At 45.9% G+C, this 17964-nt stretch overlaps 1 protein-coding gene across 3 annotated transcripts in view; it reads left to right on the top strand.

The window, feature by feature from the left end:
- The window catches only part of FNIP1 (folliculin interacting protein 1), a 63345-nt gene that overhangs the window by 32354 nt on the left and 13027 nt on the right, over window positions 1-17964 (top strand). For 2 of the 3 annotated variants that reach the window (XM_050312553.1, XM_050312554.1), the window contains exons 3-11: window positions 2044-2187; window positions 6574-6674; window positions 6933-7007; window positions 7489-7580; window positions 10087-10170; window positions 11149-11220; window positions 12013-12148; window positions 12688-12889; window positions 13277-13362. In XM_050312553.1, the coding sequence (XP_050168510.1) occupies window positions 2044-2187; window positions 6574-6674; window positions 6933-7007; window positions 7489-7580; window positions 10087-10170; window positions 11149-11220; window positions 12013-12148; window positions 12688-12889; window positions 13277-13362 (992 nt within the window). The remainder of the gene's footprint in view (window positions 1-2043; window positions 2188-6573; window positions 6675-6932; window positions 7008-7488; window positions 7581-10086; window positions 10171-11148; window positions 11221-12012; window positions 12149-12687; window positions 12890-13276; window positions 13363-17964) is intronic. The other variant, XM_050312555.1, reaches the window with a different exon arrangement.

The following is a 17964-nucleotide window of genomic DNA, read 5'->3' as shown; positions in this document are numbered from 1 at the left end:
CCTTGAGGCTTTCTGGGGCAGCAGCTCTGAGGGAGCAGCAGTGCAGGCTGCCACGTGGGGCTCTGCAATCCTGGACATTTTCTGCTGCTTTGCTAAACCTCACCCACAATCAGGGACAAATTACAGTCACCTCTCCCAGAAAAGGTCACCTGGACAACCTAGGACAGAGGCATGGGGTTCCTCATCAAAATCCATCCTCAGCAGTAAGGCAAATGATCTTTTTGTAGAGTTGTTCCTGATTATTGAGCAGAGTCATGGAATTGCCACCCTGTGCCTTGGCTATTTCACACTTTTCTTCATGCCTTTTTCCCTTTTTACATAGCTATTAAAGATGAGGCATGTTAATGTTTTTGGATGAAAGGAGAGCTTGTGATGTGGGGCTGTGAGTCCAGAGGTGAGGCTGTGACCAACAAGAGCAGTCCTGAGCTTCCCTCTGTCCCTTGAACCTTGCTTCCAGCAGCATTTACTTCCAGCTTGCTCTTACCGGTTTGCTGATTGTGTAGGAAATGTGAATTGAGGAAGTCTTAGGGCAGAGTTGGTATGGAGTTCTGAGCAGTGTAGACTATTTCTGTCTCCTAGTGCTGCCCACCAGCAGATGTAAATAATGCCAACCTTACGTGGGTGTGCTGAAGTGTAACGAGTGTGTGAAAAATACATTGAGATCTTTAGGTGAGGAGGGTTGGCAATGCCAGTGCTGCTTTAAACACCATTAACTTATGTGGATGCTGATTCTGCTTGGGCTGCTGAGGCTCACAAGGGAAATCACAAATGTTTTTAAACTGTGAATGAAACAGTAGTGGAGCACCTCCTGTGCCAGTGATTGATAGTACTGGGTGTGGGGAGTGGATGCAGATCCTGCCCATCCTGTACATCAGCCCCAGCTCCATCTGGGCCCTCCAAACTCCCTTTTCTGCTGTGCTTTGTCTGAATCTCCATCAGAATTCACCCTTTGGATTGATTCTTCATTTTTGGAACTTTTCTGGCTTCCCTGTTGATGCCTAAAATGGAAGAAAAAATTCTCCAAACAATATTCTCCGAACAATATAAGCATAGAGAAGGTAGACAGCAGTTCTTTAATGAAAGCTGTCAGGTGCAGGGAGTACCTAGGCACCCACACACACAGAATTCTCACTCTTTAATTTTTACTAATTTCCATATCTAGTTGGTACATCCAACTCAAAAACCATTTTTGCCCCTGCTACCACCTTCAGCCCCTCCAAGGGTTCTTGGCCCTTTGTCTTGTTTTGACTACAATATATCTTATTATTCTGGTCCAGGTGCACATCCCAAACAGGATATCCTTGCTAAAATCTCTTTCCTTGGAAAGATCGTTAAACAGAAATTCATTGGAAAGTAGCACAGACCAGGAGAAAACACTTTAGTAACTGTCTAAAGTGAAAGCGAGTTATACAACTCTATTAAAATCTACAAAAAGCCTAAATATCTTTAGGCATCACTGTAACACTGACTTTTTCAGCATTGTTCATTTTCAACCTCACAATTCTCTCGTACTGAAAACATGAGGAATGTGTCACCTCTTCGAAAAGGCTAGGGGGCTTATACACAGCTAGGGAGAGATCTGTGGAAACCAGGATTTTTTCTCTCCATTTGTCCCTGTAACATGAATCTCCTGATTATTTGTGGTGAGCTGCCCCTTCCCTGAGTGCCCATCACTGTTGTGTCACCCCTGCCCTGGCGGGCACAGGGAGCAGGGTGAAGGCAGCTGGAAATGCTTTGCTGCCATCCTCTCTCCTAATCCTGGGTCTAAAAAAATAGTTTGTAATGCTTCAGAGATGGATGGCTACTTAGGGAAACGGAGTTGGAGCGACCTGTTGTCTCCTGGCTAATTGGAATGAGAGGAGCTCAGCTGTCCTTTGTGCAGCCAGGCTGCAGTGGACACAGGTAGATATTCTCTTACCTGTTTTTCTGGGCCATAAGCCTTCCAGCTGTCAAATATCTTACCTAAACAGGTAAGTACAGTGCTGCTAACAGTGATTTCAGGTCGTGGATCTTAATGTGTCACATGTATTGTCTTTATTTCAGAAACTCTGCAGTGATGCTCAGGTGAGGGTGTTTGGGAAATGTTGCCAACTGAAGCCTGGAGGAGACAGCTCTTCTTCCTTGGATAGCTCAATCAATTCATCCTCCTCGTTCTCTGATCCAAAAGAACAATGCCCAAAATACCAGGTGAGTCACTTTAATTCCTTTTGTTTTTTGCATAACCCATGTCAAATACCCCGAGCAGGTGAGGTACCGTCTGTTTTCAAGTGCTGGGAGTGAGGCTGGCGGTGGAGTGCAGTTCCCAGCCAGAACCAGGCTTTGCTTCTGACTCAGGAATGGTTAATGCTGTAGCTTTGGGTTTGAACAACTCTGAAACCAACCAGCTGGTTCTCTGGGGATGTGTCTTGAGTGGCAGTGATTCCTCCAGGGCATTTGTTGTGCCTCAGGACCCGGGTGGTAACACTCGTTCAGTGCGATCAGACGCAGCACAAATACCTTGGTGTAGGTGAAGTAGTTTATTTTACTTTGTTGCTAAATGCCAGAGAAATAACAGAGAGACACACTTTCTATAGAGACTGTCTGTGTAACAGCTTTATAACAAGGGATTCAGTGCACTCGAGTTCCATTTTACATAAGAGATTTTGGCCATGAGAGTAGCTAGAGTCATCTGACACAGATATATTTCTGTCATCTCTCCTTCCATGGATCACAAGTGTTTTATATTAAGCCACCCTAAAATAGAACTAAGCCCTTCCACTCTTTGTAATGAAGTAATTGTGTGTTTGAGGGAAGCTGCTATCTCCACAACCTGCTCTGAAGTACAGTACTACTGATGTCTTAATCTCCCGTAGATAGAAATGAAGAACCTTCCAGTGCTGACTCTCCCCCTGTCACGTTAGCTCCTGCTATATTTGGAGAGCTGTGTATTCCTGTTTTCTCTTTCTCATCACACTCTTTTCCACAGCTTTGGTAAGGTGGCTGAAGATCTGTTTTCCGTTCCTCCCTTCCTGGAAGGGCATTTCACTGCGGTTCTGAAAGGAAGAGACATTTCTGTCAGCAGCTCCCTTCCAGCACAGAGTAACCTCCTGTGTGCACTGTGTGCCCAAGAAAAACCATGTCCCCCACTGTCCAGAAACTGTCTCTCCACCTGGGCAGGCTCTGTCTAAACAGTGGTCAGTGTTACTAAAGGAAATTAATTTTAGTGGTTAGCATGACAGTGTATTATAAAGCCATGGAAAGTTTCCCCTTTTAAGTCCCCACTTCCTCATGTGTATCACTCAGAGTCTTGCTGAGTTGAACTGATGTGTGGCTACGTGACTGTGCCACAGACTTCCAGCTGAAGTAGGTCTTCCACAGCACATTTGTTGTAAACTATCTGCTGCATTCATCAGACTCCTCCCAGGCTTCCCCAGCAAGTGAGCAGAGAGCTGTAAACACGAGAATTCTTTAATGCCCAACAAAATTTTGTATCAGGTATGCAGAAGGGGCAGAGTAAGTTTGTCCAGACATCACTCAGCCTGGCATTTCCTATGTTCTGACGGCTGTGTCTGTAACCTCAGAGGTTACTTAATGTGTTTGCAGTATTTATAAGTTGTTTTGTTTGGGTTTTTTGGGTAAAGCTGTAAAATGGAAGCTCAAATAATACAAAGAAGCTGTGGGACTTTTAAAATAGTTCTTTATGTTTTCTTGTTTAAATACACTTTGACTATATATGAGCAACTTTAATTGCGATGTGAAACGCAGGGGTTTTGTTCCAGGCTTCCATACTTGTAATTATGTCCCATCCAGATCCCTCAAAATATGATTAGAATCCATTAAGATGAAGCTGGACATGGTTCCAAGCTCGCCCACAGTTATTTGCACATCATGGCAGTGATGTTGCCTCTCGTGCTTGTCAGTGCAAGCAGCACTGAAGGTCTCTCAGATTTGTTGATCACAACATTTGAGGTTTATTTCTTCATTTTTAATTTTCAGATGCACTTAGTTACTGACAGGACAGTATGTACGGCGGGGGGAATATTAAATGCTGTAAATATATCCAGAAATGTAATTTCCAAATCATGCACATGTTAGTGCCTCTAATATGCTAATGTGCAATCACAAACACTTGTGGGTATTTTATGGTCAGTTTTTATGTGAGCTCATAACCATGACCTGGGGAGCTGGTTTGTGGCCAGGCTGTCAGTGCCCCGGGTTGGGCCCTTTTTGCCAGATGCTCCTTGGCTACTTTTTGTTTGAGTTTTTAATATTTAACCCCTTTCCTCAGTTGATTGCACTCTGCTTTGGTCTTGAGTGACCTTTATTTTGCAGCATTAGAGGCCCGAAGAGTTGAGCTGTAACAGTGTTTCCATATTAAGTGCATTAAATATGTGTCTTCTGTTATGCAGGGTAAAATTATTGTTATTAAGTGTAGATGAAATGCCAGACAGAACAGGCCATGGGCACATCTTATCACGCTCTTTGCCTTCAGCAGTGCTTGTCTGTCTTCCAAAGGAAAGGGAAACCCCTATAATTAAATTTGAAAGCAGCTGATTTTCACTTTCATTTGGTTGCCTGACAAAGAAAATCAATACTTTAAGATAAAGTATTTTTCCTCAGCTTTAGAATTAGATTTTCACAACAGCAGAAAGTTGAAATCAAAACCGGCCATCAAGGGCTTGACATTTAATCAGAATTGTGTCCTTCATTTGGAGATCTGCAACAGATTTAAAACCAGCAATCATAGTGTGTGGCTGTAGTAATTTGCAGTGTTCTTAAGTCAAGATTTCATGATGCTGGCAAACCTGTTATTTCCTAGAGCCATTAACATCTATGCTGGGATTTCCTTGGAGCTGCTGGGTCATACTGACTGGTTTTAAATTCTGGTTTTTCCAGTACTGCTTCCAGTGCACCTGGGCAGTGGGATATCCTGGGAGGGAAAGATGGAAATTGCACTGAGGCCCAGCTAACGATCAGGTTTTGCACTGTTACTGAACACTAACAAACCTTGCAATTGTATCCTCATTTTTATAACTGAGGTTGCTGCTTTTAGTCATTCTTGCAGGGATAGCAAATTTCAGAGGTTAATAGTATGGCTGTTAAAGTATCATCATCTTAATTGAGAGTGCTTGAGAAGAGCTAAAAATTGAGATGTGTTGTAAGTGTGTTGCCTTTTGGCTGATGAGCATTTCCTTGTTCCTGCCCTTGTTCTGCGGGTGAGTGTGAGCAGAAACCTCGAGTGGGGTGTTCACAGCCCTCCCTGCTGCTGGTAGGAGCCCGTGGTGGGGACACCCTGTCCTTGGCTGTGCTCTGGGCTCACTGTCTGACACTGGCACAGGCTGCCCAGAGAACCTGTGGCTGCCCCAGCCCTGGAGGTGTTCAAGGAAAGGTTGGATGGAGCTCTGAGTAACCTGGGCCAGTGGGAGGTGTCCCTGCCCAAGGCAGGGGGTGGGACTGGGTGAGCTTTAAGGTCCCTTCCCACTAAACCATTCTGTTATTCTATATTCCAGTCCTGGGTAGCAATCTGGGTGAGGATCCTGCTTGTTCAGAGCTTGGATAAGGAGTATGAAAACATGGCACTTAGCATTTTCCAAGCATGGGGTTGTTTCTGTGACTGGTTTTAGGGATCTTTGGGAAGGATTACTCCAAGGAAGTGGAGTGCTATCACACATCTTGAAGGAAATATGTTGCTCTCTTGCACAGTACCAAAGTACTCACCTGTGAACTGGCTGAGCTCTGTGAGTCAGTGATCACCACATTTTAAATTAGTCAGGGCAAGGCACAAGTAGAGACCAGCACTAATACTCTGGAGATGAGACAGCCCTGGAGGAAGGGACAGTAATCTCAGCCACTGAAAGTACGCAAATGAGATGACTGTCAGCAGAGCAGTCATCTCCAGCTGATTGCCCTGAGTGATTTTTTAAAATTAGGGTTTTGTGTGCAGAATTTGGCCTAGCCTGTGATGCAGCACAGTGACATCCCTCCTTGGTATTTAGCCTGTGTGCCTTACAGCAACCCCTGCCAAGGGAGCAGCAGGAATGGCACAACTTCAGCCTGGCATCACGATGCTGCAGCTCTGTGCTGGTACCATCACAGGAGCACCAGGGAAAGAGTCATCCCACAAAAACACCGTCCAAGGATAAGTTGTGAGTCAGTGTTTGTCAGGAAAACACTGGTCCAGCTTGGCTCCAGTGCACGGTCTGTCTAAGACCTCAGGTGAACTGGTGATTCTTCTTGTCAAGGAGAGGCAAGGTTTAAGCTTAATGGTTTTTATTCAGCAAGGTGTGTTATCTCATTCTTAAAACTTTAGTCCCCTGGCTCAGTGCAGTTGGAATCTGCTTCCCCTCACCCACATGGGTTAGGTTTTTTGGATAGTTTTACTGGTTGAGCTCACAGCCAATATGAAGATCACTTTCTGGGCTAGCATTATCTGTCATTAAACTGTTCAACTTAGTGTGTTCAACAGCATTCTAGGAAGATATTTTGCATGTTTATCTTTTAAATAAAGAATATTTTCCTGTCTTTTATGTCCCCTAATAGAAGTGTGGTTCTAAAATGCTTAAACCCAAATGTTGCTGGGGTGGTTTGTTGCAGGGTTCTCGGTGCTCCTCAGATGCCAACATGCTTGGAGAGATGATGTTTGGCTCTGTGGCCATGAGCTACAAGGGCTCCACATTGAAAATTCACCAGATCCGGTAAGATTAACGTTTTGCTGCTGGTGTTTTCAGAAGACTCACTCCTTAGTGCTGCTGCCTGCTGAACTGAATGGCACAAGTGCAGAGTGAAAGGCATTTCTGTGTTTGCCTTACAGTTATTCTGACGTCACTTTTGAAACAAAAGGCCGTTGTGTCGTGTGAAGGTCTATAAAATCTGGGGGAGGGGGGTGTGAAGTGGAAAGCACAGCCTGTCTGGGCACTGTGTGTGTGACTGCCTTCTCCCCTGCTGTCCTGCAGCTCCCCTCCCCAGCTGATGCTCAGCAAGGTGTTCACGGCGCGCACGGGGAGCAGCATCTACGGCAGCCTCAACACGTGAGTGCCTCATGTTGTAGCTGTTGCACGAGAGCAGGTGAACGTAAGAACACACCAGACTTGTTTTTGGACCCTCCAGATTCTTCCTCTAAAAAAGTAACTGGTTGTTACATCCTGTCAGTGGCGTCCTCACCTTCCCCTCACGGTTGTCTTCACCTCAGTTTGCTCTAAGGGAATGAATGAACCATTCCTTCTGAGCTGATATGGGGAGGCTTGATACTGTAAGGTACACAAGTGCCTGCAACCTGGGGAATTCAGTCCAGGATGAAGAAAAAGGTGTTACAGAAATACCTGCCTTCAGAGTTTAGTTTTCTATGTGTTAACTGACCCACCTGAGAACATGGCTTAGGCTCCAGAAGCTTTTCCTGGTGGAAGCCTGTGTTCTTACCTGGTCTATTCCATTCAGGCTATAATGAACTAACATTTTGTTCTATTGAAATGCAAATCACTGGTTTTGTTCTATGTTTTATATTTGTTATAGGTTGCAGGACAGTCTTGAGTTCATTAATCAAGACAGCAATACATTAAAGCCTGACCACAGTACAATTATGAATGGACTTCTTGGGAATATAGGTAATTACAAACAGATTTTATTTGCTGGTATCTTTAACTGAGGGATCATAGATACTAGAATATGTAAGTCTTTTAAATAGAATCAAATTTTAAAAAGCTAAAGATGTAATAGAAAATTAATGGTGGAGTTTGGAGGAGAATGAATCAGACTGTTCAGGGGATTAGCAGTAGTTCAGTACACACAGCTGTATATGTGTATATAAAATACATAATAGAAATATTGAGATATACTTCAGTGTGAATACAGAAAATGTTGGAAAACACCGTTCTGTAGAACTTCCTGAGCAGCACATCTCGGGTCAGGCAGATTGCTGGTGCCTGGCTCGGCTCCCCCGTTTTATTTTCGTTAATAATTCTCACTCTGCTCTGTACTCTGCCCACCTGAGCACGTGTGGCCACGTGTTTCCTCCGAGTCTGGGTTAACCTTGCACAGCTGTGCTGCAGCCTTGGCTCGCATCAGACAGGGTGTCTTTGTGTGCTCTCCTCTGTCTGACCACGGGAGTTGAGCAGTGCTGAGAAGCCATCTGGCATCCTTGGTTCCCAGCCTCTATGGAGGAGCTGTGGGTGGAGGCCCCATGAACATTAGATAACAGAGAGGGGAAGCTCTTGGCTTTTCCCTTTGGGGACAGTTGAGTTGATAGTAAAGATACTGGGGTTCAGTGCTTGGTTCCAGTAGTAGCCACCTGATTCATGGCTCTACAGTACGGCCTCCCTTTCCCTTCACTTTGATTATTGACTCTCCAAGCAAATGTCTGTTGTAGATGGAATAAGGGGGGGCTTCTTTTTACAATTGCTTTCCAGAATATTGCTATATGTAAAATCTGCTTTTATAGGGTTGGAAGTAAGGAGTGGATTTGATGACTGTGTTACTCTTAGCAGGGTTTCTGACTTTGATGTGGTCCTAATTCTTGGGGGTGTTTACTTCTCTCCTTCACACTGACTTTAACAGGACTGCTCCTGGGCATGGGCTTAAATGCTTTTCAGGCTCATGAGCTGTATACCTCATTAAAGTTGTTCCCAAAAGTCCACCTATAAGGGAAGCCAATTAAAATTGCAAGAACCTTTTATCTATTAAATGCTTCCTGAATTCACTAAGTCAGAATAGTTTAAAAGGTGGCATTTTTCTTAATATTCAGTATATTCCTTTCAGACTTCATTTGTGATTTTTCACAGTAGATGAGGTGCCTGATCTAAGAGAGAGGAGATCACTTCACCTACTGTTGGGGTTTGCTGTGGTTTGTGCTTGGCAAAAGTTTGCTGTATCACCAGAGAGATCTGAACTGCAAGTTCCAATTCAGACAGTGCATCTCTTAGGAGAGGACTCGATGTGATTCAGGTTTGGCAGTGCCAGCTGTGCCCAGCTCTGAGGTGAGGGTGACTCTTCCCCTCCAGGCAGCCCCGAGAGCCGCCCAGGAGGCGTGGGCTCCTGGGAGCCAAGGGCGTGTGGCAAGAGGCACGAGGTTGCCTGCAAGAAGAGGATGCTGAAGTTTTCTTTGTGACTGAACTGCCCAAGTTTTCAGCAGTGTTTGTTTACAGTTCCCATCTGAGCACCGAGGGAACCCTGGGCAAAGCGGGGAAAGGAGTTAATCTGTTAATCTGTAACCACCGTGTTTCTACCCAATGTGCTCAGCAGCTCCTGACTCACCTGTGGCAGGAGCAGGGTCTATGTGTTTTGGTTGGGAACTATTTACAACTTGCTTTTTTTAGATACGCTGGTTGAAAAAACAAACCAGCAGCCCTGGTCATGTGTTCCCTTCAATGAGTGAAGGCCTGAGAGAATGGAAGGGAGCTTTGAGGTGCAGCCTTCGTGTTTTGTATAATCCAAAAACTTTGAGTGGGCATTACCTTCGAATGTAGGAGAGGGCCTGGCAAATGACTCCTTAAAGTGCTTTTCCTGACTTTGTATACAATAAATACACTGTTTTCTTGGTATATCTACAAGCCGGTATTACCTTTAAAATGAACTACTGAGACTGCTAACATTTATTTTCTGTGTGATCATTTCACTCAACTGATGTACTGACTGTCCTCAGAACAACAACTTCAGCCCATAATTTTCTGTTGGTTCTACTAAGATGAATTCCTGCCTGCCTCCTCCCCCTTCCTCCCTCTCTTCTTCAGCACCAGTGTTCCCAGCCACCCCACCAGTGTGGATGTTAAAACAAACATTATACTCCATGATGAATCTCCTGTTTGTGATCAAGTTAGGCTTTGAGCCTGCATAAATTAATCATTTTTCAACCTTAAAAAAAAAGCCCTTTTGAGAAACCTCATCCTTGTATGGGAGACACTGGCAAGCTGGGTCTATTATTTTAATTCTATAAGTACCAACTGCAGGACTTACCCTCCCATCAGCGTTCTTGTTGGGCCTCAGAGCTGTTCTCTGCCTCCATTACTCTGCATTTCTGTTGGCTCCTATCTCCTCCCTGCCCTGGCCCCCTCCCTAGGGACTGTTCTGCTTTACTAACCTCATTCTCTCCTGTGTATTTTACGTTTTGCCATGTAGGTCTTTCCCAGCTTTGCAGCCCCAGGCGGGCATTCTCAGAGCAAGGTCCGCTCCGCCTCATCCGGAGCGCCTCTTTCTTTGCAGGTTTGCAGTGTGCTGTGTGCTGGGGGCTAGTCTAGCTGGGGGACAAACGGGGGCATTTGTAGTTTAGCCCTGGAAATAAGATTTCTTTGTTTGTTTTGAAATACAAAAGGGACAGTGATGTCTGCTCCCTCACCTTTTTGGATACATTCCTTAAATCCCCAGAGGACGACAGGCATTTAATGCTCCTCTTTGGGGCTGTTTGTGCTCTTTTGTTTTGGAAACTTATATATTTAAATACAGATTTCGTATTCCTGGAAATAATATTTCACAGTGGTGTCAAGCTATTTTGATCTGGACTGGTTTCAACCAGACTGTAAAAACTAAAGCTAACCTAGATTCAATCAAAATGGACATTTCTTGCTTTCAGTGGCTGGGTCTTATTTCCATGGCTGAGTAGTTTTATTTCACATACACATTTGTAAAATATGTCACATTTAAAGACCATTGAGCCTGAGACACTTTTGATCTTGAGTATATGCAGACTCTGAATCTGGACAGCTTTTGGCTTAGTTGAACAAGCAATGCACTACTCACAACTCAAAAGTATTGTTGTCTTCAAGACAGCATTGAAAATTATTATGAAATTACATTTATAATACCTGAGAGAGCTGGTATATGAATGAAGTTGTGATAATTTTGGATTTTGGTGGGTTTTTGTCCATATACTGAATACTACCAGTAGGACCAACATTGTCTTGGTACATTAAAACTTCATTAAAAATTATCTATGTAAAGAAACAAAGTGTGCTAGTTCCAGTTTGCACTAAAATGGGTGTATGGACTTGAGAAAAACACATACAGGCTTCTCAGATAAGTGTTTTGGCTTGTTCAGCTAAGCAGCCTTTCTTGGTGATGGCCTTGTGCAGTGCTGTTGATCTGAATTAATGAGCATGTTTTTGTTTCATTAATTACATGGAGATCTGCAAACAAGAAAGGAACTGTATATTCCCCTGCTAATTGGTATTCCTTGTTTTACAGTTCATAGCAACCCTATGGATATGCCTGGGAGGGAGCAGAATGAGGACAGAGACAGCGGAATAGCAAGATCTGGTAATGGCAGTTCCGTGTGTTAACCCTGTGCACTCCAGAGACACTCTAATATTGGTCACTGGGCTCTCTGCACATCATCAGACAGTGCTGAAATGGGGTTGTTGTGGCTTGTTCTGTGCAACATTAATGCTACCTCTCTGTGCACGAACAAATGGTGCTTTAGGCACTTCTCAGGCAACCTGACAGCAGGGCCATTTATTAAAGCAAGGCAGATTAAATACTGAAAGGAGCTTGCAGCATTTCTAAACAATACTTTCTGTCATCTCTTTTAATCAAGGGGGGATGCTGGATGGGCCCTGAGTCTGGTGGAAGGGCTTGGAACAAGATGGAATTTAAGGTCCCTTCCAACCCCAACCAGTCTGTGACTTTGTGATTCCCTGACGGTGATGTTAAAACATGAATTCGCCTCCACAACACCCCTCTCCTCCCCTCAAATTTGGAATGCTGGGTATTTGGGTTTGGATTGGAAGGGCTAATAAAGGATGTGATCACCATTGCTCCTTTCCACAAAGAATTTATTTCCCAATACTCAGGTTGCTGAGCAAGGTACAGCCCGTATGATGCTTATTATGTAAAGCTGCAGGACTGTCCCACCCCTGTCGTGCTTGTATGGCTTGTTAATGTCATTATAAACTGGTTATTTTTAGATAAGAAACACAGATAAACAAAAGAGAAAGCACTCGAGAAGCAACACCAGTGTATCTTGAGGGGCTTCATTTAGTTGCTGGTGTTATTTTCCAAATGCTCTTTCTTCTGAGGAGAGATTTTTATGTATTCCTCTTGTTCTTGCAGCATCTCTTAGCAGTCTGCTCATCACTCCGTTCCCATCCCCGGGCTCCTCGTTTAACAAAAGCTGTGCTAGCAGCTACCAGCGGCGTTGGCGTCGCAGCCAGACTACCAGCCTGGAGAACGGGGTCTTCCCTCGATGGTGAGCTGGGAATGCAAATGCTGCTTGCTGCCCATACATTTTCCCCCGTTGTCAGCTTGATATTCTGCTCTGGCATATGTACATCTGCGCCTGCTGCTGCTTTCCGTGGGGTATTGACAGAGGTGCAAGTCAGGCTGATCTTTTTTAGTCTCTGTTTTCCTCATGCAGCTCATTGTTTTGCACTCACTGGAAAGCCTTCAGCAGCATGTAAATCTGTAGGCTGTAGTTTCGAGGATAAGAAGCCCTAAAATCCTACTCAAAACACAAATTCTTGGCAGAGATGGGAGAGAACTAGACTACCATATTCTGATCCCACAAACACTTTGAATCGGGTTCCAGCTCTTGTGATTGCAGGATCAATTAGTGGTTGCTTGTAAAAAATCACGAAGTGGATGTTGTCAAAGGTGATGATTTGACAACACACGCAAACAAAAGGTGTTTGTTGAAGTTAAATGTTCGAGAACTGCATTACACAGGAAACCAAGGTACAGCTTGAAGCAGTGGAGCACATTAACTTTCTCTTTTTTTCATGCTCCAAGGTCCATGGATGAAAGTTTCAACTTGTCAGATGACAGCTCTGGTCCAAGCCCGGGAATTGTTAGGAAGAAAAAGATAGCAATTGGGGTTATTTTTTCACTCTCAAGAGATGAAGATGAAAACAACAAATTCAATGAGTTCTTCTTCTCACACTTCCCTCTTTTTGAGAGCCACATGAACAAACTGAAGAGTGCAATAGAACAGGTAAACACGGTCCCTTTGCAATCTTGCCCTTGTACTGCTCTGTGTTCCCCCAGCCCTGTCAGATTTAATTCCTAACTCCTCTTGCTAGTTACAAAAGGTGGGATCAACTTGCTGTTGGGTGTAGGAATTGCATCACTGCAGTCAAAACTTTGACCCCTTCTGTGCCTTAAATGATGAAATGCACAGAGGAGGCAGAAGCTGCAAATGTGCCTCACCTGGCTTCCCTCAGATAGGAAAGCTGGCACTTGTACCGTCATTTTATCACTTAAAAAAATTCTTTTTCATGACCAGTTGCCTGAAAGATAGAGGCAAACACATGACTTTGTTTTCCATTCTGTGTGCTGCTGTAGCCCTGTGTTACTTATCTGTTTAATGATTGCTTTCAAGGCTATGAAAATGAGTCGGAGATCAGCTGATGCCAGCCAGCGGAGTTTGGCCTATAACAGGATTGTGGATGCCCTGAATGAATTCAGGTGAGCAGTGTGACTCCTGCCTTTTGTGTCTGATCCTTCAAAAGTAGAGTCTGTTGTAGTGCAGGATAAGTGACTTACAGTGTGGGAAGTCTTCTGCAAGTGTAAGTACGGCAAAGGATTGGTGATATCAAGCCGTTCTGATCTGTCTGTGTTTTCACATTTTGCCAAGTGTGTGTATCCATCAGGGCCTGATGTGAACAGGACACGAGTGATCAATGTTTTCTGTGCTTTAGGTGGTAATGGAGCTCACAGTGACCTCTTAAATTATCTCTTATGGCCCGTTGAGAGGTGGAAAAGCATTACAAAGTCATATTTGGGAAACCCAACTTAGTGTGCATTTTCCTGATGTGTGAGCAAAGCTCACCCCGCTCTAAATTGTGCTCTAAAGGTGTTTCAGATAACCAGCTAGGAACAAGGAGAGCTGTCTTTTCCCACAGTAAAATGCAGTGCTGTAATCTCTGGCTATCAGTACCTGCAGAGCCTCTCTGTTCAACACTTAATACACAAAGTAACACAGATAAGCACATCCCTGGCATTTAGCTGTATTTTCTTTCCATAGTTGAAGTCATGGGGGGGGGGAGGGAATTAAGATGAAATCCATCTGTTTTGAGTGATTCATCTCCTCTCAGATGGGAGTGGCAGGGTGCTTCCTTTTACAACCACTGTAGAGCTACTTTTTGAAGACATTATTGAAGACGGTGCTCTGATGTTATAAAAAGAAAATCCTGACATCAGGATGTATTTCACTAACAGTGAAGAAGGATCCCGAGGGCTCACTTACTTTTATACAATTCCACTTACTACCTGAATGCCGTGGATTGGGTGGTGCTGCAGGACGAAGGCACAGTATATTTTTTATTTTTTTAGAAGCTCCAGGCAGTCACAAGGAAGGGCAGAGGATATGTTCTGTAGGGACAGGAGGCAGGGAAGAGGGAGCACGTGGGCCTGCGGTGAGAGGTGGATGGGATCAGCTGTGCCAAGAGAGGGAGCAGAGGGAGCTCGTGACTGGGAGCCGCTGATCCTGCCCAGGGGCCCGAGACGAGTTCAGCAACTCGGAGCAGCCGCCGTGGTTCCTCTGCTGCCCCAGCTCTGCCTCTGCTCCCTGAGCCATTCCTCTGCCTCCCCACTCTGTTACACCATCTGCCCAGCTGTTTGCCCAAATCCTCCCCCAAAACATTGCCCCTCAAGATCCCTTCAGCGGACTTTGCCCGTTCTCCTTTGTCCTTCCAAGTTAAACAGTTCCAGAGGGCTGGAGAGGGGCACCTATCCCGAGTCAAAAGTAGGAATAATAACCGTGAAAACACAAGCCAAATCCCCCACGCTGGCTTTTCCTGCTGGAGGGAAGCTCAGCAGTGCTGAGCTGGGACGGGATGAGGAAGGTTGCTGTGGACAGGCTGAGGAGGAAAGTGCAGATTGGCACTCTCCTGCACACCAGGAGCTGGGATCATTCCCATGACACAGCCCTTGCGTAACCAGCACTGGGAGCATGTGTCCAACCACCAGTTTTATGCAGAGGTTTCCATGGTGATATAAATATTACTGCTTAATAGTGTAATGAGGTAAATTAAATCCAGTTTAATTTCATGGAAATGAATTTCCTGGGGCAGCAGCCTTTGGGAATTCTGGGTTTTGTTGGTTTTTCTAAGGGATTGCATTCAGAGGTGGGCAGCAGCCGGTGCCCCCAGCCCAGGCAGGGTCCTTGTGCCCCTGTGGCAGCCCCATTTCTGTGACAGGCAAGAGCCCCTTGCTTTTCCAAGCCATGCAGGATGTGTCTGGTAAGGAGCAAGAGGCATATTTAAATACTGAAGGCTGGATGCAAAGATGCTTTGGCACGGGTTCAGCAAACCCATTTAGGACACTATTATCTCTTTAGGCGTCTGCTTTCCCACTGAAGTCACGGGGAAGTCAGGAGCCGAGTCCTTTGGTGAACCTGAGACTTGTGTTGATTCCTGCCCTCTTAGCAAATTGTGCTGCAGGGAAGAAGGGTGCTGACTTCAGTGGGTTGGTGATTCTAAAATGTAATCCCATGCTGGTTTAACTCATTGCAGTCTGGTTGGTTTTGGGGTGGGTTTAAAGGAGAATCTTGTTTGTGTGTTTGTTTTTCTTTAAAAGCCCCATGTTTTCAGAGGTGCCCAAGAGTAGCTGATGTGCACTCTGGTGATCAGAATAACCTCAGATCAGTGGGGCATGGGGGATTGCTGCTGTGCTGATCAGAGAAGGGAGGAGGGAGTGTGCAGGAAAGGGGCTGTGGTTGTAGATCACCCCACTACCTGCAACAGGAATGTAAGGACCTGCCTGCGGGGTCAGCTACTACAGGAGGATAGAGGGGGAGAAGAGAAGACAGCAAAATAGAACCTTGCTTTGCTCTTATTGTCTCCTGTAGGGAAAAACAAAGCTGCCTTCTCTGGAAGGCCCAGGGTGCTTCTGCAAATGGATGCTGTTGATAAATTTGCCATCGATTTGGTGTCCAGCTCCAGGCCTACCCTCGCATCATTAGTCACTTTACAGCAATTTTTAATTTTCTAAAGCACTGATGGATTTAGCCATTAACACCTGACTTAGAGGCTTAGAACTCTCTCTGGATGTCAGCTGTGCAGACACATGACTTATGAAATAAGCTACTGTACTTGCATAAACATTTCGGCTCCCCCGGTCCCCGAGGCCAGCGCAGCACATTGATAACACAGATTATGCATCTGACTAATACCTGTGTGGCACAGACGCAGGCTGGCAAGGAAACACTGATCTCAGGGCCTGGGGAAACACCTCTCTCTGCTTTCTGGCAGACAGATTTGATCCTATTTTCTGCCAGTAATTTTTAAGCAGCTTATGCTGCTGTGAACTGCCTGGTGCGTTCTGCTCGGTGGTGCCAGCATGGGCACGGAGTCTCTCAGGGGCTCCCCTGCTCCTGCACTCCCTGCAGTGGGGATTGCCTTTGTTTACTTGCTTCTTTTTAAGGAAAAACCGTCTTTGGAAGGAAGAAATGAGGATAGGGAGGAAATGCGTGTGAATTAAGCTTTATAAGCCTCTGGTGTTTTTTCTTTGCCATTGTGTGGCGGCTCTTAAATAGCAGAGCAGCTCTGGGGGACAGTGCTGGGGGTCCCTGTGTTTTCCCTGGGGAGGAAGGGGTTGCAGCAGGGTGCTCTCATCCACGAGGAGCTGTCTGGCTCGTTTGGTTTGTAGAGCACCAGGGAAAGATGTCTCAGACTGGTACTGAAACCCGTGCCCAAGGCCAGGGTGGTGTGGGGTGTGTGTGGGTGAGGGGAGGCAGCAGCAGCCGTGCTGTGGCTCTGCAGGAGCAGGGCTGCTCGCCCTGCTGCCATCTGTGCCCGCTGGGGCAGACCCCAGAGGCCTGAGGAGGGGTTTGCTCAGGGCTTCCCTTCCCCCTGGCTCTTGGCTCTCCCGCCCTGTGGGATGGGAAGGTGTTTCCTGAGGGGCTCCCCCGGCCCCTGTAGCCGGTGCTGCATTGCTGGGGCTGAGGTGCCTGCAAGCTCCGGGCTGCAGTTCAGCCTCCCAGAGGCGTTTCCAAATATAAACCAATTTCAATGCGCTGGAACCCTCAAAAGAGCAGAGTCTCTCATTAACTGAACTTTCCCTCGCAGGCTGGTTGTGTGGGGGAGGGAGGGAGGGAGGGGAGGGGGCTGCTGCTGCAGATGGCTGAGAGGAGAGGGGCCAACTGGGGTTGTAATGGTGGTTGTTTTTAAATCCAGTTAACTTCCCTGTCGTGTCTGGGGAGGGTTTCTTGGTTTTTTATGTTTTGTTTTGTTTTCGTTTTTGCCCTTTCCTGAACTGGCAGGAGAGCGTTTCCCTGGGTGTCTGCAGAGCTGGGAAGCAGTTAATCCTTGCCCTTGGTGTCTGTGCCATTGCTGCCTGCGCTGGCATGGAGGGTTCCCTGCACTGCAGTCACATGCCTGCTGGCCAGCAGCCAGGGCAATCTGATCTGGCTCGGAGGAAACACTATCAGCTGCAGATGCAGCCAGGGTTACCAGAATAGTAAATAACGAATCACAAGACTCGGGCTATCTTTTCAACGAAAACAAATATTTTAATATGTTGGGTTTAGTATAGAAGTAGTTTCTTTTTTCAAAACAGCCAAGCTGCAAGGGGCTTGGCTTGGGTTAGTTTGCATAGGAGGGAGAAATACGCTGTATTTTACGTGAAGTTGTGCTGTTTATCTTCAGCTTCTCGGGTCAGCTGTGTCTGGAGATTGTAGGTTTTGAGACTTGTTTTGAGCTTTGAAGTCCCTGGACTTGGAGTCTCTCCTTTTTTGGGGGCCTCTTTAACATCCACTCCAGTTAATGAGCTGTGAACAGAAAGCTTTCCCTTAATAATCTCATCCCTAGTCCCAGTTTGCTCCTGCAGAAGAATGAAATCCCAGTGCCCCGAGCCCCTGTGCCACCAGAGACCCCCTGTCCCCTGCGTGTGGCGAAGCCTCTGGGGGCTGGGCACTGCAGAGGGAGCTGAGCTGTCCCTCTCTCCAGCCCACTGACTGCCTTCTGGTGTTCTCACCATGCTTGTGGCAGTGGAGGGGCTGGAGCTGTAACCTTTGAGCAAGGCAGGGTTGATTTGGACTACTGTGAGCACACAATGGATTTTGTGTTT

The sequence above is a fragment of the Myiozetetes cayanensis genome, unplaced genomic scaffold, assembly GCF_022539395.1.
Source record: "Myiozetetes cayanensis isolate MyiCay16 unplaced genomic scaffold, myiCay2020 scf17, whole genome shotgun sequence".
NCBI lineage: Eukaryota > Metazoa > Chordata > Aves > Passeriformes > Tyrannidae > Myiozetetes > Myiozetetes cayanensis.
Note: the sequence above shows the minus strand (reverse complement) of the source record. Positions and strands in the feature narration are given on the sequence as shown.